The 24,500-nt window shown below is 37.0% G+C and overlaps 1 protein-coding gene across 1 annotated transcript in view; it reads right to left on the reverse strand.

Annotated features, from left to right (window-relative positions):
- LOC131240068 (CMP-sialic acid transporter 2-like) overlaps positions 1-24,500 on the reverse strand; it is a 60,199-nt gene that overhangs the window by 4,756 nt on the left and 30,943 nt on the right. Inside the window, exons 7-15 of the mRNA XM_058238089.1 lie at positions 21,326-21,385; positions 20,989-21,111; positions 19,100-19,177; positions 18,089-18,158; positions 13,588-13,695; positions 13,305-13,438; positions 13,148-13,227; positions 6,573-6,621; positions 6,420-6,483 (exon numbers count right to left, since the gene is read on the reverse strand). Coding sequence (XP_058094072.1) covers positions 6,433-6,483; positions 6,573-6,621; positions 13,148-13,227; positions 13,305-13,438; positions 13,588-13,695; positions 18,089-18,158; positions 19,100-19,177; positions 20,989-21,111; positions 21,326-21,385 — 753 coding nt within the window. The 3' untranslated portion in view covers positions 6,420-6,432. The remainder of the gene's footprint in view (positions 1-6,419; positions 6,484-6,572; positions 6,622-13,147; positions 13,228-13,304; positions 13,439-13,587; positions 13,696-18,088; positions 18,159-19,099; positions 19,178-20,988; positions 21,112-21,325; positions 21,386-24,500) is intronic.

The following is a 24,500-nucleotide window of genomic DNA, read 5'->3' on the forward strand; positions in this document are numbered from 1 at the left end:
AAAGGTCTTTTCTGATACTATAAAGGATTAGACATCCCAACCCTAGCCATTATATATGTTATGAATGAAAGAGATTTCTCTCCTTTTACTTTGAGCAAAATTTCATCATGTAATTGGATTGGTAATGCAAAACCACAGGGAGTGATTCCCTAGTTATCTTTTCTATTTTTCTCTCTTCTCAACAAGGTATCATCTTCTCTTATCTTCTTCCTTCCTTCCTTCTTGATCTCTATTTTTTTCTTTTTCTTTTAAACCTACATTCTTCTTCTTTCTACAACCCCTAATCCATCTAAACCTAGTTTTCAAAACCCTAGTTCTTAAAACACTAAATCTCTAAAACCCTAATCCTAATCTCCCTAAAATCCTAGCCCTAAAATTTCCAAATTCCAAAATCGCTTGTTCAAATCATAAATCCCTAATTCCCATTACCTAAAACTCACATTCCCAATTCTAGAAACCCTAAATCCTAAATCCCTTAAACCTAAAATCTGAAATCTTAACCCAAAACCTCCCAAAACCTCAACTCTAATTCTTCTAAGCTTAGATAACCCAAACTCATTTCCTACATTCCCTAGCCTTTAAATAGCCCTAACATGTTTAGACTCCTACAAGACACGATTTCCATTGAATTCAAATTTAACCCTATGCTAGAATGAGGGTTCCATCTGTTAGTGCACTTATTTGTACACCTTGTCTATCAATCACGTGTGTTGGTGTGTCAGGGAGTTGGTTGAGCTATCGGAAGCTGAAGACCGAAGACACATGAAGACTTGGAGCATCAAGAAGCAAAGAATAGGTATATGAGGTACTTTGGTGACCCTAACCTTGACCCAAAACAACCAATACTTCTAGATAGTCATAAACTTAATAAGTAAACTCTTGGTGATCATCCCTTAGCCTTAGAAGCCCAATTGGAACATGATAAATAAGGCTAGAAGAGGTGCAAAGCTATTGTATATGTAATTGCCCCAAAACAACAGTTTTCAATGGATGTTTGATCCCATCGAGCAATCATCGATCGGGTTCGATCCATCGAAGGTGCCCATAAATGTCTAACAACTAAATGTCTATTGGGACCCTTCGAAGGGGAATTTGATCGATTGAAGGCATCACTCGATCGATCGAACCGGCCGTTTTTTGTCCGTTTTTTTACTGTTGAATCTTAACTCCTTTAAAGGGGCATACAGGCCTTGGGCAAAAGCATGGTTTGTGAGTGAGTTTGAAGCCCTAGTGTATCCCAACACTTCTAAGCTCTCATCAAAAGGGGTTCAAGTCACATTGCATGTGTGTAATCACTTTAACGAACATTCCAAGCTCTTTATAAACTTGATCTTATTTCCTTGCATTCTTTAGAGGATAGATACCAATCCAATAGGAAAACTCTTGGTCTTTCAAACCTCTAGAATGCCCTTCTAAGTGAATCCCCATTTGGAAACCAACTAAGCCTTTAGTTGTAGAAGATTTAACCAAAACCCTCCCATTACCTTGCCAGCCTCATTGGAGCATCATTGCAAGGTGACCGATTCAAGAAAGTGGAAGAAGACCGACTTCAACAATCTAGGGAGCACAAGGGAAGCTGATTGGAGCACATGAGAGCATCGATCAAGCAACCCAAGCGTGGCACGTTAAAGGGGCTCAATTCAACAAGTGTCAATTAGTGAGTCCATACTCTCTTTCCTTGTGTAGGATTGAGGGTAAGAGTTTGTTACTCAAACTCGAATAGGTTCTTGTGTAGAACCATGACTATTGTGTAAGGTCAAATTCACCAGACACACGTACGTGTTAGTCTTCGTGGGAGCCTCCGGTGAGAGTAAACATAAGTCCTTGAACTAAGACCGAGGTTGTTGGTTAGCCGATAAAAAAACTAACCAAAGTCACTTACGGGAGTGTACGCTAGGTAAATCCTTGTGTAGGCCACCGACACGGGTGTATATGTGGTAATTCCTTGTGTAGGCCACCAACACGAGTGAGGACGTGGTAGGTCCTTGAATTGGGCCGTAAAGGTTAGAGGTGAACCTGATTTAAAACCTCCGATAGTTAATACTGGAACACTCGATGTGAGTGCGTCCGCCAAGAGCGGAGTAGGAAACTAAACCACTATACATGCTTATGTTTGGAATTGTCATTTGAGCACTTTTCTAATTATCTTTATGTGATTGTTTAGTTGAATTATATGTATGCATGGTTAGATGAATGCTATGGTTGAAATAGTTAACACATCCCACACACATATGTACACTATCAATTATAGACTAGCTACCTAATTGGTATATCTTTTGTAGTTTATGTAATTGGACCCACTATTGGCTTGGAAGCCTTAGTGTGAATTGCCTTCTTAGTTTAAATTGGAATATTAGTTTAAGTTGGCAATTGTGACTTGACACCCCCCCTCCCCCCCCCCCCCAAAAAAAATAAAAATAAAAAATCCATTCATTCCTTAGCTTCTATAAGCTTCCGGGCATGGTCATGGTGTCCCACCACGCATGGTCATGACATTGCACCATGCAATTTCATTATCTCTCATATGTCCCAGTTAATCAATAATTTATGAGATTCGCATTGTGGGACAATCATAGGCTTCAATTTGGACATGTCATGAATATGAAATTTCTAAATTTATGGTAAATTAGCTTTATTTTCGTGCCATTGCTCTAATTAATGTCTTTTAATTTCATGGCATCATAATAGGCTACATCATTCCGTCCTGCATCATTTTTTAGAAGGATTCATGGTTAGGTGGAAGATAATTAAAGGAGGTGTTCTTAAGGTTCGCCAATCTTGCGCCAGACAGGAAGTCTCAGATTCTTAGTAGCTTGTCATTATTCCAGGATCAGTGGTGAGGTGGTGTGGGCTCCCCCATGTCAAAGGCGCCTTCGGGATGAGGAAGTGGCTAATCGAATTAGCCTTTTGGATAGCCTCAAATTCATTGTTCCATAGGCAGAGGTAAAAGATGCGGTAGTGTAGTTCATAACTTGGGAATGTTTTTAATTCGGTCTCTCTATGGTCTGCTTACTCAACCTAAATTGGTTGATCACCACAATTACCGGTTTTGGATGATGGAGCACCCTCAAAGGTTATAGCTTTTGTTGGTTAACAGGAAGAAAGAAGGTTGTCACCATTGACAATCTCATTAAGATATCCATGGTGCTCCCCAACATTTGTGTTATGTGAATGAGCAATGCCAAATCGGTGGATCATTTGTTCCTCTATTGTCCGTTTGCTAGGAAGATTTGGGAAAGCCTCTTATCTACCCTTAACACTCAATGGGTGATGCTAGAATCTATTCTAGACTTCTTGACTACATGGCATGTGAGCAAAGCGGACAAAGAGGAGAAGATGGTTTGGCAGTTAGCAGTGATGGCTGCCTTGTGAGCGATATGGGGTGAAAGGAACCGTTGTTTTGAGAACAAGTCCAGGTCTATGAGGAAGGTTGTTAGAAAGATTGTATATTGGGTTGTTAAGTGGGCGTCTGGTTTTAGCGATATGGATGCTTGTGTTCTCATTGCCCTTTTGGGCCTATAATCACTTTGTATTCTTTTCCGTCTTAGCTTCCTAAGGTGGCTTCTCAATAAAATCCATTGCCCTTCAAGAAAAAGAAAAAGAAAAAAAAGAGGAGTTAGGGATCAAAATTTTGGATGTAAGGTTGGGAAAATTGAACTTCTTAGGGTTAGGTTACGGCTGGACAAATGTGGGGAAAAGGAAATGGGGAAAGAAAAAAAAAATGGACAGGTTCCCTAGGAAAGAACTTGCTCTGATAGCATAATTGAAGAAGCAACTAGTATGGAATTGAATAGACTTCAGATATGAAAACATATCGATTTGCTGATCTTAGCATACCTTAGATGCCAAAGCTTCTCACTATCCACCATTACAACAAATAAAGAAATAAATGGAAAAAGGATAAATGTGGAGTCTCATCCAATGGAAGATAGGTCAAGGTTTGTGCAGGTTGAACTGTGGGACCTACATACAATCAGATGGCCCAGATTTTCCATCAATTGGACTGTGTAGTCTACATATCCAATCAATAGTCTTTTTCGGAATTTATATATGAAACCTTTTCCATTGGATGAGACTCCACATAACCTTTTCTATTGGATGAAACCTCCCTCATGGTTTTGAAATGATAAAAATACATAAACCTCATCTATTTTATTTTATTTTATTATAGAAATGCGAGTAATCTGCATACTTGACCGAGATATCATCAGAAATCATAGCACCAATATCCCGAGTTTTTAAACACTGGTATAGACCAACCGATGGATGATCCCAGTTCCCAGAAACGAAATTCTTCGGTGAGACGAGATGAAGCGCCTTTTATTGCACCGTTTTCCCTCCTAATGCCAGTGATTCAACCTTATGGACCCAGTGACGATCTCATAAAGACTTCACTGTTAACATGATGATCATATGAATGGAGCAAACAAAAGGTGTAGTCATAAGTTTAAAAAGCCATGGGAGAAATTTGTATCATTTCAAGACCATGAGGTTTCAATATTACTAAAGGTTTAGAAATTCACAACCCAACTCAAACTCAATGAGGACCTGTATTCATATTACCTCAAACTTGGCAGGCATTCCCAATTTCATGAGTTTGAAAAGTTTTTACTGTTTTCTTATCTGCTTTACTTTTTGGAGAACAAGGTCAAGGTTTTCAATATCAACTCAATTCTGTGAGGACTTCATCAGATCATTTGACTACTTGATATGCTTTTGAAATTTGTGGAGGATTCATGTTTACTAGGTACCAGTGTTCGTAATATCAGTATCGTTACATGTATTGCCGACCAGGGATACAGAAACGTGCATCAATATCACAGATACCTGGAAATGTATTGCTGAAGGAAACATTGGAGAAACATGGGGTAAATGGCGAAACTTCAGGAGATGCTAAAATATACATATTTACACATTTAGGAACCAAACAAATTGCAAAAAAGAACCATACATAATAAGTTTATGTTTAATAGAAGCCTAGAGCATGTGTTGTCGCAAAATTTCAGTGCAATAGTAACGAAAATTAGTTCATTTCACACCAATAATATCATTAGGGACACAATAATCGCATACAGTTGTTTTAAAAAAAATTTTAAAAAAAAAATCATACATCATCCATCCATGCATGCATGCATCCATCCATCCACGCACGCATACATACGTTAATACATCCATCCACACATACATACATACATACATACATACATACATACAAACATATATTCATTAATCCACCCACCCATCCATGCATACGAACACTAACACACCATCCATTCATGGATACACACATACCTGATCTGTCCACCCAACCATCCATATATGCATGTATGCATATACACACATACAAGATCCATCCATCCATACATGCATGCATGCATATACACACATACATGATCCATCCATGCATGCACACACTAATAGATCCATCCATCCATGCATACATATTACATACACACATGATACATCCATACATGTCTATCCATCCATGAATACGCTAATACATCCATCCATCCATGCATACAAGCATGTCTCCATGATCAATCCATACATGCACAACACATCCACAACACAATTCATCCATTCACCAATGCACACAGCCACACATACATATATCATACATCCATATATGATTATGATTATAAAATAATTACTTTTTAAAAGTAAAATAAAATTTTTAGTTTTTCACAATTTTAAAACTTCGAAAAATATTTTTTAAAATAAAAATCGCAACATATTACTCATCAATATTCATCCATAAATTTTTAAAAAATGAATACGTTTTTATGCATTTCTTAATTTTAAATAATTAATTTTTTTTCAAAAAATGAACGGTATGGTCAAAATCCACTCCCTAACCAAATCCGTGAAAATTAAATAAATAAAAATAAAAATAAAAATAAATGAAAAATCTAATAGAAATCGAATTTCCTATGTTTTGAACTTTTTCTGATTTTTGTAGTATTTACATACGTTTTCCCCCCTAAAATTAGGGATTTGATTTACAAAAACTAGAAAAGAGTTGTCGAAATCCACTCCCCAAGTAAGATGCCCCAAAAACATTTTTAAAAAAAATTAAAAAAATAAACTTAATTTCATTTTTTTTTGCATTGTTATGATTTTCACGGTATTAGTGCACATTTTCCCCCTTCTTGATTTTTTCCCCAAATTAGAGATTTGCTTCAAAAAAACTGGGGAGGAGTCGTCAAAATCTACTACCAATAATATTGCTAATCATATCAATATCATTGCCGATGTTCGAAACACCGTAGATTACTCGGGTGTTTTAGGAAACCTAGTAGCCAATGTGTCGTGTCAAGTCTATGAGTTTATCAAGCAATCAATTGAGTTTGTGAACTCTAGTTCTAGCGTGTTACGTGATATTATATCCAAATAAGAGAGATTGAGGTGTAGTGGCATGCCTCAAAAGTAACATCATTTAGGGAGAAGCGGTTCTCTGTCACTAGATCCAACACGATGGCTAGCCTGAAAATTAGAAGAAGAAAAAAATCATTCTAAAGGTAGAACCATTTCAACTTATTTATCTAAGAATCTATAAATAAAACATTACTCACTTCCTCAGTTGCTCCAGCCGCCATATTTATGAAGGATGAATCCTTCAACCTGAGAATAAGTGTGCCTTATATAAGCAGATAATCCAGAAAAGAAAACTTAAACATTTGCAAAGTGATGATGTCAAAGCATAGGTGCATTAACTACTCTAGCTAAATAAATGACAACAGTTATGAACAACTATATAAAATGTTTTTCTAAAAAAGAAACAGATTAAGATAGCACTGCTACTTGAGACCAATGTTGTCAAAATCCTATGATTTACGATATACAATTTAAGTTGAATCTTAAGCAAAACAATTTGAATCCCTATTCATATGACTCCTACAATTTATGATTTAAATTATACTTGTTTTCTTCTATTTAAGCTTTACTTGGCTTCCATTTTAATGCTTTTACATTGGTTGGGGCTTTAAGAATCATCTACAAAAAAAACTTATAATAATAATTTTTTTTATTTTTTATTTTTAAAGAATCATATAGAAAAGGTAAATTATTTTATTTGGTCCTTTATAAGTGATCAAATGATATATATTCTCTACAATGTTAAATCATGGAGGTTTTTTTATGATTCCATACTTCTTTACAGGTCGAAACACCAAGTATATGTATGACTTATCTGGAATGTTTTTATAGATGGTTACAATCATGTTGACTTATTTATTGTGGAATGATAGTTAGAAATCAAAATATCTTTTTTTTGTTGGTCTACATAATCAAATGTCGCTTTTCCAAATGTCATTCTACATTCCAGAAAGGTAACAACAACATAAATTATTAAAGGATCTTGTATGTTTTTTAAGGAAAATTTCTTGAAAGACCAAAAGAAAAAAAGAAAGATAAGAATCCTTTAACACTATCATGACACGGTATTACTTGGTGCATATTGATGGCAAAAGGATGATTGCTAAGTTTTTTTCAGATTTATTTATATTTTTCACATTTTTAAGAAAATCATTAAAAATCTAACGACTTACGATATGATTTGTGATTCAATACAATTCAACCCCTATTACGGTTTGCGATGCGATAACAATTTTGACAAAATTGCTTGAGACAACAAAAAAAAGTTCCAAATAGAGTTTAAATACACTATAATAGAATTATTGGTGTTCAATGTTCATATGTTGAGTTTGTGAAATCTAAAAAGAAACATGAAGGATAAGTGCATAAAAGAATAAGCAAAATATTTACTAAAAAAAGTGGAATGCCACAACGATTGAATTGGAAAGCTTCTCTGCAAAGAAAAATTTTAAATATATTTAAGAGATGTTTTGGGATTAAGAAACGAGGGGAGAGGGAGAGATGTCACTAATGATCCATGCCATCTCCAGTGGCCATCCCCAACCATTGACAGAGAAGGGTTCGAGTTCTACAGTAGGGGGAAGGAAATTCATCACAGTTGACTATCACGGAATCATTTAGAGAAAAAATGGGTCAAGTTCTAGAATTGGCTATCTCCATCACATAGTTTCTAGTCTCTACCCCTAAGCGCTAGTTTGGACACAGCGAAAAAATTGGAGGCAACAGTATTTCCTGGGAAACCTTTTTCTCAAGAAGCTATGGGAAAGGGAACGCTTTTGGCTATTTTTTTCTCAACAAGATTTTTCTAGAAAATTGGGCCCAATTTCCAAATTTGTTGTTTGACAAAATAAAATTTTCCCTGGAAATTTGTCTTGGTAATTGCTAGCATGTCCACATTGGCACATGTGAGAGGATGGACGGTGGTAGTGCACTTAAAGAAGGATGGTGGCACATGTGCACATATGGGGTTGATGGACAGTGGCATGTGGCACACATTGCACGTATGGGGCACTTGAAGATCAACGATGCCATATGGCACATTAGGTGCAAGTGCTGATGAACAACAACACATCTGGGGACACTAAAGGTGGATAGTGGCATGTGCAGCACAAGAGAAGATGGATGAAGGCATGTGTGTACATGTGGAGAGCAATTAAATGGAGGTCAAGTGAAATAAAGTCTCCTCCTGAAAAAGGAAAGTGCGTTGGGTTTGGGACATTTTTCCGGAAAATCGGGAGTAATAAATATGTTTTCCACTCCCACCCTTCACATGAATCCTAGTAGTTCAAAAAGGTTGTTAGACCCATTCTGAATCACCTGATCCAAGTTATGGGGTCATTCAAGATCTGGATCATAATTTTTACCAGCCCAAAATTACAATTCTTATTTCTTTTTGTTAATTAAGCTGTGATGTAAATTTGTATTTAGAATGTACAGATTTTTTTAATAAGTAAGCTAGGCTAGAAATTAGCCTGAGCTTTGTGCTCGCATTGTATGTCCCAAGCTCAGATAGAGGGTTGCCAGCCTGAGCTTTGTGCGCACATTGTATATCCTAACCTTGGATAGAGGGTTGCGTTATGTTGGCAACCAGCGTGAAACTTTTACAACTTTTATCATGAATCCTAACAATATGGAAATGGTCTCATCCTTCAATATAAATATATATGTATATAGAGAGAGAGAGAGAGGGGAATGTTCACCTGCGCACCTTCTTATGTGAGCACCATGCGCATCTTTGCACAAGTGTCTTAGGCACAAAATTTGAACAGTCTATGTGATGCGGCACCCCTTGAAACCTCACAGCCCAACTTTCAGCCCGATACAAAACACTGGTGGGCCATGGCAAAAGGAAACAGTTTCCTCCCTTGATTTGCATTTCTCTTTGTTATGGCCTACTAGAGTTTTGGATCGGGCTGGAAATTAGGCCCATAGAGTTTCAAGGGGTGCCGCATCACGAGGATCGTTCGGATTTCGTGCCTAAGAAACGTGTGCAAAGGTGCTCACGTAAGAAGGTGAGCAGATGAGCATTCCTCTCTCTCTCTCTCTCTCTCTCTCTCTCTCTCTCTCTCTCTGTGTGTGTGTGTGTGTGTGTGTGGTCCATGAGTGGAAAGGCGGAACACAATTCGTGTGGTTGATCCCAATTGGTTGGGAGAGAGATCCCTTCTCGATCACACGCATAGCAATATCAAAATCAAAAGAAAGCAGAAAAAAGGTGCAAATCACAACACAGAGATTTACGGGGTTCCCTTTCAGTACATCCACGGATTCACGCCCATTCACTATGCTAAGAGGCAAAAAAAACGAAGAAGTGGCTCTCAGTACAATCAGACAGCTCTCTCTCTCTCTCTCTCTCTCTCTGACACGACAATATATATTATCCCAAATGAACTAGGGTTTACATAAAACTCCATGTGAAAATACAGAATTAGCCGCGAAAGTGATGGTTGGATGAACAGTACACCTCTGATTATTAGGCTCCATAAATCTTAACACCATATAGTTGGGATAAGGCTTATATGATGACGATGAGATAGGTTAGGCTCAAATCCGAGACCTCAACATCAAAACATGCCTTATCAACCATTAGGCTACATGCTCAAACTTAGAAATACAATTTAAATTTGACTATACAATTGTAGGCATATGGTATAATACTATGAAAGTATGAATGTAGAATCTACAATAATAACATTCAAATTTTCATTTCTAAATGAAAATAACAATATATATATATATATATATATATATATATATATATATATATATATATATATATATATGTATATATATAGCATGTACTCAATAGTATGTATCGTAGCAACCAAAATGAACTTCCCCATAGCAAAACACGTATTAAGGGTTTGAAATGAATGTAGCCCTAGCGTACCATGTATTAAAGTAGTTTACCATGTACCGGCACGCCCCATGATCCAGGTAACATTGGTTCATATGTTTTTGTAATTAAGGGATCTCATCTTCATGTAATAAAATTAGCAGCTACAAGATCCTCTTGACTTTTTCCCCCCTTTTCTTGATAATGAAATACAATCATGCATTTGCCAAGATTCATTCTTGGTTTCAACGGGGCCATTACAATAGTTACAGGACCATTGCAGGATCAAATATGTGTGTGCACGCAAGTGTGAGGCGGTTGTTACGGCCGCCATTATCGTTATGGAATACCTTGGCCTTGGACTTGGCCCTGGCCCCAATGGTTCGACCCTATAAGGAAAAGAGTGAAATTATCGAAGGTATGAAGTGATCCAATATATGAAATCTTTTGGGGTATCCACTCCATCCATGACCAGACCCATCATATGAATGGTTTTTGTCACAGAAACATGACCCCAAAGCCAAAAGAGATTTAAAACTAAGCTTGTACGTAGAAAGGGGACCACACAAGTGTCTTTAAAGTGCCCATTCATATAGTATAATGGTGACCCACTTGACGATTAGATTGAACTAGGCTAGGCCGGCCCATTCATCATTGGCCCTGGTCCTAACACCAGGCCTAGATTTCAAACCTAAGTTCAACCCTCAAGCCAAGTTTAGGGGCTCAATTCCTGGCCCTACAAGGCTTGGCCAACCACCAAGCCGATCTCCACCCATAATTTGGCCAATTTTACTCCTACAGCTAGTCACAAGAAGGGGCATAAGCTGTTGACAACATAATGTGTCTAGTCTAGCCCTTCAACCGAGGACATTTTTGTCATTTTAATCTTCCATGTGAGTAGCCCGCCCCCCACATCTCTTTGCATGTAACCCACACTGACAACGTAATATTAGGGAGGTTGTGCCACAAAGGCTCTGTGGGACCCACCGTGATGACTATATGGCATCCACTTCGCTAATCTGTTGCACTGGCTCATTTTAGGTTGTCATCCAAAAGACTGGACAAATTTAAATCTCAAGTAGACCACAACACCGAAAAAATGTAGGTATGGGTCACCTACCGTTGAAACCATTATGAGCACCTTTTCTCTCTTTATCTCTCTGAGGTTTAGCATGCACCTACGTGTAGCCACACCCTTTGCCTCTATCTCTATCCATTTTTCTCTCCTCTACTCCCTCGTTCATTGCACATGCCATGTCTCCAAGTTCCAATAGGGAGAAATGTGAGCAAGTTGTTGAGAAAGTTCCAATAGGAAGAGAGGTGAGCAAGTTCTTCAGATGAGGACAACAATTTGACAACATGTCTCAAGTTGGTGAGAGTTTAGCAAAGATGAAAACGGAAGTTATTACAAGTGTGTGTAGAATATGGAGGTTTGCTAACCCACACCTGTAAAGCATTGCTCATGTCAACACCATTGCATGTGCCGATATGGCACGTGCTAGATCCAATCTTTCCATGAGATGGGCCGCATCTTTTAGAACATCTAGTTTGAAACAAATAAGTTTAAATGATTCTTTCTAGCCATTCTTCTTCTTTTTTGTATTTGGCGGCCCATATTAGGAGTGAACCAGCCTGATTCATGGGCCAAATGACCTGAAGCGCACATCATGGAAAGTTGAATCTTGCACATATTGGCACATGTACTGGCATGAACATGAGCAAGGCCGATCATGCATGTTAGCTTAGCAAACCTCTAGAATAGGAAGAGGAAGAAGCTAACTCAAAAGAAAACATAAGAGATGAGGTATAACTTGAAGTCAAAGATGTCCCTTTGCTATTAACTCGCAACTATCTAAGCTCCTAGTTGACAAGAGAGGACAGTCACTTGGCCTGCTTTAGATGACTCAAAAACTTTGGTTATTACCAGTGTTCGAAGTATCAATATCGCTACTAGTTTCGCTGGCCAGGGATACAGCAACAATAACGACATCGTTGATAATATCATTGATAACTGAAAATGTGGGGAAACATAGGGAAAATCGTGGAATTTTCAGAGAAACTTTAGAAGATGTTAAAATGTACATATTAGCATATTTAGAATTATTTTTTTTTTTTAATGCAAAAAGAATACATACATAACGAGTTTCCATTTAATGGGGCCTTAAAAGCATGTGTTGTTGTAAGAAATCAGTCCAACCATCCCCTCCGGCATATTTAACCATCCAACCTTCCATCCAAACATCCATCAATATTGTAAAATATCAACAACACGTGATATTTCACCAAGAAATCATCAACAAGTGGAAAGGAAACGAAAGATTGTGGTCTCAAATATCTCGCATGTTACGATATCAATAATATCGAGATATTATCAATATTATCAATGACAAATTGAACACTACATTCAACCATCTACCAATGAAAAAAAAAAAATTGAAATAAAAATTCTGATGATATCTATACATTGGCGATATTATTGAAATATCGTCGATACACTTATGATACAAGTATTACCAAGAATTTAAATAGTAAAAAATATTGGTGATACATTGGCGATATTGATGCATAGACAATACAAGTGACACCTAGAATTTACATAGTTGAAAATATTGACGATTAGATTAGTGATATTGATACGTTGGCGATACACTGCTAATACCTGAAATTTCTAATACTACCAGCGATATCGATATCGATATCACTACTACCAGTGTTATCGGTATCGCTAAGCTGGAGATAAAGATAATATCAGAGATATTTCGATAATATCGGAGATAATTCGAACACTAGTTATTACCAACAAATTCCATAAAAAGGTAAGAGCATCACCACTCTAGTAAGAAATCATTTAATAAATCTTAAATGTCAGCCAATAAGCTATACAATAGCTGATATCTAGTACCATGTTACAAATTATTGCAATCAAAACAAACTACAGACCTGTGACTATTCTGAACATCCATCATTTCTAAAGTACCATTTTGTGCTTCCTCTTTGACTTTCGAAAGGGGAGAAAAGAACTGAAAGGAAAAGAATACATAAGTGCATACAACAAAATATCAACGAGATGAGAAATATTTTGGATTGCAATTATTACCTGGTGCATCGAGATAAAAACAATTGAAATTCCTAATATAAAGTTTATAGTCAGAGTATGACCGAACAATGCAGCAGATGCTATCCCAGTGAAAATTGTCGCCACAGTTGATGAATATTTCTTCAATATTGTGTCTGCAAGCATCAAAGAATCATTAATGTAGCAGGCACAACAACAACAACAAAAAGGCGATTACAATGACTTTACGGGTTGACAGTAAAAAATGTTGCCCTACTAGACTAAAAGGTGAGACAATAATAGAAATGCTGCAAACTCATCCAACCTGCATATTTGAAAAAGAACGAGGACAGGATGCCTTGTGCTGCATTGTTGAATATAAGAAACATTGTAGCCTTTGAATGTCCCTGCAGGATATCAAAGCTGCTGGGGCCTGAAGACATTTAAAACAACAGAACTAAGTTTTAACGTGGCAGAAAGGATAACAGCATGTGCTTTATACTGCAGGTGTACACCGAGAAGTCTATGAGCACATGGATGCAACGCAGTAATGTATCAACAACCAAAATGCACACATCGTAAATAGTGTGCCATGAAAGATGAAAGCAATTTCATCTAATAGATTTCCAGACATCTTAAAGCGCCTGGCATCCCTTGTTTTGAGAAGATTCTTGATTTCCAACACATGGGCATCTCATATTTTTCGGAAAAACCTCAATAACGACGAACTTTTCACACGAGGCAAGAAGGCATGGAACAAAGTCCTCAGAGAGGCATCATGTGTTTCTCAATTAATTAAGCAATAGAATGTAGCAAATACCCAAATTCAATGAGAAAGTTATTGTCTAAATTGTAGAAATGGTTCAATTGGATGTGCATACCATAATACAAATGCAAATTCGGGATTATACTGGTGAGTCTAATAAGCATATCAGCATTTTATTTTCCCCAAGGAACCGTAATTTCATAAGTGAATTGCAATTTTGGTTAGCAATAGGATGTGTGTTACCACGTGTAGCAATAGGAGGAAACATGTGTTTAATTCTAAAACTTATATTTAGCCATATTTATATCCTGAATTGTGGTTTTGCATAGAATATCTGGCATGCTGATACTTTAACGCATCCATTTGTAACATGGTATTGTATCTAATTAAACTTATTACATAAAATGCTCTGTTTAATGGTTCCTTCAAAAATTAGGTAAACAACCAGTGAACATTAGTGAACAATGAAATAAATAAAGAAGGAGAATAATTAAAGGAGCAAAAGTGAACATAACAGCCTGATGTTAATTCACCAGGAAAACATAAATCCAGAAATCCATATCACTATTATCAGGAACAAGCTCACTAAACTAAGTTTTGCCTCATCTTTGTGACATAATCTGTTTGCATATTATATTTGTGAATGAATTATCTACCCTTGTCTCTTGTGCTCTCTTGCTGATCTGTGTTTTCCCCCTTCCTGATGAGATAATCTGTTTGCATATTATTCATGACTGAATTCTCTCCTCTTGTGCTCCCATGCTAGCTACATCTGCATTTCCTCCCACTGTCCCACTAGCCGATATGAGTCAGAAGTCAGGATCTCTAATTGCAAGGTATCTGCCCCAATCCCCAACTTTCGTACAGAGCATATGCTCCCATAACTGTTATCAAGATCTTGCTTTTTCAATTAATGAACTTGTGCCAATGCAGCTTCTCCACAACCTTATTCAGATGAAAAGAATAAAGTGATTGCCAGTTCTGTTATCAAAATTTTAGGATTTGCTATTCATTTTGTATGTTTGAATCCCATCATGTGGCATCTACGATTTACGGTTCATACTATATCTTCAGAATCTCATCACATGGTTATCCAAACCAATCACCATCTTTCTGCTTTTCCTTCGGTGCAGAACCTATGTTATCTGTAACTGTTTTCAAGGGATCATGCTTTTCAAAATCATTAACTTGTGTCAATGAAGATCTTCCACATCCTTACTCAGGCGGAAAGCATAAGGGCCTGTTTGGGAGCGTAGATTCGGAACCCCCTGGATTCAGAACCCCCTGGATTTGAAACCCTCCTATTGTGTTTGGCACCCTGGATTGGGAATCAAATTTAATCCAAAAGTAGCTATGCATGGTATATTTCCAGGGGTTTGAATTTAATTATTAAATCAACTTTAACATCTCTAATTAGTGAAGGTATGTAATGTTTCACACAATGGTTGTAATAAGCCCACTGAAATATATAGTTTGCCCAAAAATGATGAAATTCCAAGTCTCGGATGGGCCACAAGCACGAGATCATGTCTATGTGACTAACCAACGATTTTAACCGTTGATTTAAATGGACAATGTTTGGACGGTGCTGATCATCATATTAAAGTAATTATAGCAATGCAATTGATAATCTAGTTGTTTTGGGATATCATTAGTGGGCCATTTGCCCAATAGTTTAATAGTCTAGTGACACAAATATTACACATGCAACTCTTGAAAGGATTTTAGATGTAATCCAAGCTCTCACCGAGGGGGTTTGAAATCCACAGTTACTTTATGGTGCCAAACAACCAGGGGATTTGAAATCCCCCCAAATCCATGGTGTCAAACGACCCCTAAAGTGATTGCCAGTTCTATTCTTAAAATTATATGACCTGCAATTCAGATTGTATGGCTTGGATCAATTGTTCTTCGCTTTTCAACCAAAAACACTACTTTATCCCACTTTTTGTCTTCTAAGAGAGATGAGAATTTTGTCGCTGTTGATCGAAATAAGATTCCATCTTTCGCAAAGAGTTCCTGAATATAAGAAGAGAAAACAAACTCTTTCTTTCTGTGGGATAAGAGAAAAACAAACATTCCTCTCAAATGTTTGACTCTTTGGATAAATTTGAGAAGTGTGTAGTTTTTCAAAACCCTACACTACAAGAAGAAAGAGTCTCTGGCTTCTGTGGTGTGCTACTTCATCCGAGAAGAACAAGTCATCTTGGTGAGAATTCAAATAATAATAATAATAATAATAATAATAAAATCTTAGTCTCTTGGTTTTGGGAGGAGGCGGACTACATTTCACTACATCTTAACGAAATCAGCAACATTCAGAATGGCAAGCACTGTTTTAAATATCGACGATACCGGCCGATATATTATCCCACTTGGGCGATACGAAACACACAAGTAGTGCCGATATATCCAACATGTTCGATCCGGTGAGCATTTTCAATTTCCAATCCTTTTTTTTTTTTTTGAAATTATGTTAAATCGGTGACAAATGGTTATAAATCCATTGGTTCTTCATGTTTTGAATGAAAAATCATGGAGATGGAGCTTTGATTTCGAAATCCATTGGTTCTTCACGTTCTCCATGTTTTTTCCGAAATTTTCCTTCAACTAGCTATCTAAATATGATGAAATGATCATCACATACACTCTAATTTCGATATTTGAGTGTAGTTGGTCTGATTTCGGAAAAATTCAAAATTTCCCCAATTTATCCCAAATTGCTTGCAATGTTGCACTCCAAACATGAAATCAAACATGTATGAGGGCTGATGTCCCGATTTGTTAAGTCCTTGTCAATTTTCAGAAAATAAAAATCATTTTTTAAGTAAAAATTATTAAAATATTCTATTCAAAATTTCCCTTCAACCGGCTATCAATTGAGACTAATTTTAAAGTATTTAGGAGCGTTTGATGAAATGATCATCACATACACTCTAACTGTTATGCATTCAATATGAATATAGTTGCATTAGTTAAGTCAAACAGCGCATAGCTTAGGACGCTATACAAAGGAAACATATTGTGTGCACTTCTTTTTTGAGATCTTATGATTTAAAAGTGTGTATAAAGGTCTTTTTTAACAATCCTTGAAGTTTCATTGAAAAATTCAACCATTTCGCCAATGTTTCCCAAAAAGTACGATAAATTACCTGATACAAACAATATATCCTGTGCGATAACTGATACATATCTGTATCCCAAGGATATGATACGTAAAGTGATACCGATATTTTGAACACTGATGGCAAGGAAGACAATGATGACATGGATGACACTCATAATGAATGAATTCATTTTTTTTATTTAAATACTTCACTTTTTTTTTAATTATAGTATGGGATGAATGGATCAGTTGACTCTTAAAAAAGAGTTGATTGGTTATTATGTATAGACCTTATCGACCACATGAAGTGTTCATAGGATTGCATGTTTACTTGATAAATATTGCTGGGAAAAATGGTTTGTCGACATATTATTATTTCTAGTATTTTTCATATATTTTTTATGAATTCTTTTAAAAATGGGATCGAATCTTGCAGTTTATTATACGACTTGATTTGACATCAAGAGAGTTTTATAATAAACTAGCAGTTTGATAACCTTGACTGCCGGGAAGACTGCATTTCATCTGGGTCAAATCCTTTCGCGCCCTTATGCCCTTGTGCAATGATAAGCTTTTTGCAAGTGTTGAAAATTTTCTTTTGTGTCCAGGGAAAGATCTTGAGACTTCTCCATGAAGGGTGAATGTTCATGGGTGAGGATTCAATTTTTTCAAATACCACCAGCTATTCATTTGCATTTCTTTCCTTTTCCCCTATTGTATTCAGAAAGGACACATCACAGAGCTGGACTGAATTATTGAAAGATGATTTCATCAGCCCAATCTCGTTCCCTCCCACACTACAACTCTCCTTAGCATCTACTGCATTAATTAATTAATGAATTCTGCCATTAAGCTATCTGAGATAACATGGTATTTTCTTAAATAATACAGCAAATAATGGACTTTATAAACATGCAATGTGATTGATTCAGTACATAATTGGCATTTTCCTACCTTTGACAATGACTGTTCCAAGAATGCCAAGAAAATTGAATATGGCACCATAGCCATATAGAAACAAGTTCTGCAAAACAAGAAATGTTAGCAGTTGAAAGATTTATCAACTCAATGCAATCAAAGAAGCATAAACATAGACAGCATCAAATTACAGTACATCAAAAAGAAAAGGGAGATTCCTTCTTATTACTATTAGTGAAATCAAGTATCTAGCCGGTAACTTGATAATACAATTTAATGATTCCAATGAAAAAAACACCTTCAAATATTTTAGAATAATGATTCTACACACACACACACACACACACACTCTATGTCTAGACCAATGTTTTAAATAACTACGTACGCTGCATAGCTTAGCCTCGACACAATGTAGCTCATAAAAATAGTTTAAGTCGCATGTAACCTACGCTACACACTACGTAGCTCATATTACAAGTTATTTTCCACTATAACATTAAAATCAATTAATAATTTCAAAATTTTGCTACATATTTTTCTATTTTCAATAAAAATTAGTTAATATTTTCAATGTTTTTAGTAAAATAATATAAGTAACATTATTAAATTACTTTTGTTGCTCTTTCTTTCCTTTATACTTAACCATTGCCCTTTCCTATTACTTTAGGTTGCATTTGGTTGCATCAAATATAATGAAATTTTGTTAAATTTCATTACTAATCAGTCTTATTTGGTGCAAAATATCATGAAATTGGTGCAACCAAGAGCAACCTCAATAAAAAAATCTAGAAGCAGCATGTAGCTTAACACCACATGCTATTCGCTATTTAAAACACTGGTCTAGACACCATGCACGTATTGAGAAGTAACAAAGTCAACTAAAGGTAGTGGTAATTACGTTTTTCTTGAATAAATAAAACGAAAAGCAAGTTGCAATTTATTTATTTTTTCCTTTTTGTGAATAAAAGAGGCATCAACCTCACAACCATGAGGTTCCAAGTGAAATACTAGCTCCCATAGGAAAGCAACCACAGTCAACGTTAATACCTGAAGATAGATGCTTGTCTCAAACTGGCTCTTCAGAGCATACTCGTTGTAAACTGAAGCCATAGACGGTACAGTTACCTGAAACCAAGGTTCAAACAATAGCATTATGAACTTAGAACAGCCAATAGCCAATGTCATCCTATAACAGCAGCAGAATTTGACAGATTTTTTAATTTTTTTTCAAATCATAACTCTGTGTTTTACCATTCCACTCTTCTTCTACAACTGTGAAAACTTTACAGAAATTGAATGGATCAGCATCTTTGAATAGAACCATTCCTTGCTAACAGTCTTGTCCATCTATTTGTATTCCATTGAGTGGATGAGTTGGAGCATCCAATCAGTTTGATTTTTCCAAGGCAGACTATGAAGGGCAGACTGAACCTAATTGATGCTCCAGATAGGTGATGTGGATGCCAACATGTCCAGATTCAACAGTGTCCATTGGGAGCTTTCCATACACTTAGCTCACTTATCATTTCTCTTTAATAAGTTTCACTTATCAAACAATGTCATAATGACAAGAAATTGGTCTTGTTAGATAGCCTATTGAGTTAGATTTCAAACAAGCTAGATTTCAAACAAGCCCAACATCACGCAATTCTAATGTTGCTTCAGTGAGTTGTGGCCAATCAACATAAGGCATATATAGTTGTGACGGGTTCAAGGGCATTTTGGTCAGTTTCCTATTGTATTAGGGTTTCCTTTAGTTGCCGATGTCTACGAAAAAAAGAATCTCCTCAATTGTAACAGCCGATTATGATATTTTGTAATAAAAATCAGATTTGCAGTTTTTTTTTTGGTTCCATTCATTAGAAGCAGGGGTGGTGATCATGAGCACTTCACTAGTGGATTGTTGCTGCTTTCCCACAATCTTCTTTCTACAATGTTTCATCCACATTGCATCTCCAGCTGCATCGAATTGGCGCGAGAGAAGAAAAGGACATAGATATATACTCCTCACTGTGGTCTTCACACTAAGCACATGGGTGAGCAACGCACCCTTCTTAGACAATCCCCAATGGGGAACACTTTACATTGAACCCTAGGCCCATAGTGATTGCACCATTGGACAGCACAGGCACACACTGGCTCACACCATCCGTATACTCCACACCATGCTCTTAGCACCAGTTCAACTAGCACTGGTTCGTCTTTACAATTGTGGGTTCTCCCCACAATCATTGCTCGTTTTTTTTTCCCCATGTGCATCCCACGTGTTTGGCTCTTCCACAAATCTCCCACTTTAATACATTAACACTTCCTAATAGATGAACAATTACAATAATACCCTCCACTTGAGTAAAAACATAAACTAAGGTGCATAGCACTAATGTAAACCATAACTCACAGAGACTAAAGTTCAAGTGAAAGACACATGTGGGCCACTTATAACCTTCTTACAATCATCTATCAATGTACGAGGTGGGCCACATACAATCATGATCATCCATCACAGTCCACCAACAATAACTACTCTTGAAACGCAATTGGAATTTTATCCCTAAAAGTGATTGGCATTTGAAGAGATTAATTTAATTTCAAACTCTTCAGGATTAAAACAGAATCTACCAGCTCACAGATGCCTGCTGTGCATCTGGAGTATGCACATCTCATACCTATTCGAAGATCAATTCAGAGTAGCATTAGACTGTTTACAGTGAAGTGGGGAGTGTTAGAAGTAGATCAAAATATTTATATTGAAAATAAGACCAACAACCACCATGCTTCATAGTATTGTTCCTGCTTCATAAAGGACAACCCCCCACATTCGGTTAAATCATGATATCTCATTGTGGACCCACCCGGCTTCTAGAAGTAATCAATGTCAAGATTCTTACCAGAAATCCAAATTCAAGGAAATGGAACACATAAAGTTTGATACTTACAAAGATCAAGGTATACAGGTATGCACTCGTTGCAAGTGGAAGATCCAATGTAGTAGTACCCGCAGGTAGCGATCGAAGTTGATTCACGCTGATCCCAATAAGCAACAAAGCAAGTGCTTCCCACTGTGTCAGATTAACAGGAGTCATGCCCATAGAAGTATCTGTGAATTGCTAAATAAAAGAAAAAAAGAAAAAATGTGTCTCTAATCCATTCATTCGTAACTATGTAAAGTCAAACAAAGGCAGTATGATCATGGATAGAAGTTCATATGTGATCATTTGTCATCTGAACTTTTGAACCTGACCTAAAGAAGATTCATACAAAAGTCGATCTGACCTGAATGATGGAAAACTTCCGTCTCATGATAATCTTCAATAGGACAGCAATTACCAAAACCTACACAAGTTTGAGGTTACAAAAAGAAATTTGATTACATATTCTGAAAAAAGTCAATGATATGAGACGAGACCAATCTTTTTTATCAGATAAACTTAACATTTTATGATCAGATGCATGAACAAATAACAAATGACAAAAAAAGAAGAAGTAGAGATTGAAAGGGTGGATGTTGATCTCACTTGCACAAGCACGAGATCCTAGCCACTCACCAGGCTGGCAACCATTGATGTATCCTGGTCATAAAGCCAGGTTGGTCAGACAATTCCTAACCCCCCATAAGGAAACGGAGGACTAAGAAAAAGTTGACAAGAAGTCCACAGTCAACTTCTCAAATTCAGTGGTTAGAATTGTTCTACTGGCAACTCGTTGATTGTAATCAACCCATGTAATAAAGCATTAGACAGTGCATGATTGTAATCAACCTATGTAATAGTATATTAGATTGCACCTATGGTGTTTTATGCTCTCGCTGCCGATCCCTAGTCCAGACAAATGAGGGTTGCCTCAGGTCAGAAGCCAGCATCAAACTTATGCCACAACATTCAACGTGAATCCAGATAACTGTAGGAGGCGACTTAAATGGTCATGTAGGAAAAGAGGGTAGAGAAAATGGGAGGGTGCACGGAGGATATGGATTTCAAAGAAGGAATGAGACAGGGGGATGTTATCCTTGATTTCACTCTAAGATCCTACAATCGTACTGATGTCTACTAAACATATATGGGCGGGTGCTCCGCAACAGCGGCAATATAACATACAATCTAAAGAGAGAAGGAATGAGATGCGGGGAGGTTATCATTGATTTCACTATAACATACAATCTAAACAGAGAAAGAATGAGATGGGGGGATGTTATCCTTGATTTCGCTATGACATACAATCTAACTCTAGCAAACACATACTTTTAAGAAGAAAGATAAACATTTAATAACTTTCAAAAGTGGATCATATATCCCAAAATGATCACTTCTGATATCTTGGGTCAATTTCATGAGAGTGGAGAGATTGAGAAGGATTTTCCCACATAATTCAAGTTGCATGGAAGAAAAGCAGGTGCCTCCAGAGTTTAATGTGATCACCGTGTACCAGTCAAAGGGGAAATTTTTATAGGGTGGCTAGAGTTATACACGAGTCGAACCGAGTCGAGCTTGGCATAGCTCGACTCGGCTCGGCCAGTAGCTAACCCCAGCTCAAACTCGACTCGGCTTAGTCCTCGAGCCTGACTAGCCAACTCGACTCAATTCGATCAGCAGCTCGGGCCAGTTTGAGCCGAGTTTGAGCCTGTGCAACATTTTCTCAAACACATAGAGTGCATCTTCAATTTTTCACGGAATGCAAAACAGTAACAACGGTTTTACAGGTATTTCATCAAACACTCAGCAACTAGCATCAAAATCAAAATATAAGGGTACTTTTATAATGTAAAGTTTTTATTTTTTATAGTGATTTGTTTCGTATCCATTCCTTCCTCGCCACCAATCAATCCCGTAGAGAATGTGTGCACCCAAAACAACACTTTGTTAAGTTGTTTCATCAAACACTTGGTAAGCAGCATCAATATCAAAATAACCGAGTCATCGAGCCGATTCAATTTGAGTTGAGGTTCAATCCAAGTCGAGTCGAGCTCTAGCAAGCTCGAACTCGGCTCAAAATTTTTTCGAGCTCCAAAAACCAGCTCTACTTGGCCCGAATCCAATTTCGAGCCAAGGCAAGTCGAGCTTTTCCGAGTCGAGTCAAGCGACATGACCGAGCTAACTCGACTCGTGTATGGCTCTAAGGGCCGCTATGAGAGCAATTATGCTTTATGGTTCAGAATGTTGGGCAATTAAGGTACAACATGTTCATTGGATAAGTGCAGCTGAAATGAGGATGTTGCAATGGAAGAGTGCAAGTACGAGGAATGAAAGAAATAGGAATGAATGTGTTTGAGGGACCTTAGTAGTATAAATAGGTAATAAAATGAGGGAAAATAGTCTTAGATGGTTTGGTCATGTGCAACAAAGACCAAGAACTGCACCAGTGAGGAGTGAGTTGGTGCAAGTTGGAGGCTCTAAAAGGACAAGGGAAATGCCCAAAATGTTGTGGGTGAAAGTAGTAAGGAAAGACTTGATGACCTATGGTCTAATTGAAGGTATGGCCCTTGATGGAGTGGAATAGCATAAAAGGATTCATGTAGCTGACCCCAATTAGTGGGGATACGGTCTGGAAGATGACGATGAGAATTGTTCTTACTAGCCTCAGGTTTAGAACCAGGCCCAAACCCATTGTGGCAATACTTGTGATGGGTGGCTTGATCTCCAGCACTTGTTCTGCTCACACAAGTGTTGCATATAAGATTGGCATTAAGGATACCTGTGTAGGATTAGCATTCCTCTGCTATAGAGATCCTATAAATGATAAATGACTAGATTAGCATCTCAGCCAAGGTGTCCCATATCAGTTACGTAACAGAATAATTTATGGGCCATTACATGTGGGTTGTATGGGCCCAGATGGGCCGTTACGTAACGGTATTGGTTGATAGTGTTACCCAATACGATGCTGAATAAATGAGCCTTAAAAAAGTTATACCACACCTCGTAACAGTCAGAAAATGGCTAGTTTACGCATGTGTGTGTGTCTCTCTCTCTGGCCCAAATGCTCATTTTTTCCAAAATTTTGCAATTATTCTTCATTTCTCATCTTTCCTAAGACATTTTCAACCAACATTGTGCACAAATTAAGGATTAAAACTCTATATTATAGCGATTTGGACAGTTCGAAGCTCCATGGTCCATTTTGGGAAAATTTTTGAAAAAGAGGTAAATGTTCAATTAAAAAAAAAAATAATCTGGGCAGAAATAGTTTTTATGATGATTACAACACCAAATCAACCACATCTCACTAGATTCATGGTCGATTTGGTGGACAATTTTCTATTTTTTTAATATTATTATTTTTTACATAAAAACATCGGCGAAAATTAGTATATTTATTTTATATTTGAGTGAGGATGCTTCAAATAGATGTAAGATGCTTACATATGTAACATCATGCCATCGATTCAGGGTTTTGACCCCTTTTTATTTTTTTATTTTCGCCAATTTTTGCGTCATCAATGCCCATAAAGAAA

Source organism: Magnolia sinica, chromosome 3 (assembly GCF_029962835.1).
Source record: "Magnolia sinica isolate HGM2019 chromosome 3, MsV1, whole genome shotgun sequence".
Taxonomy (NCBI): Eukaryota; Viridiplantae; Streptophyta; class Magnoliopsida; order Magnoliales; family Magnoliaceae; genus Magnolia; species Magnolia sinica.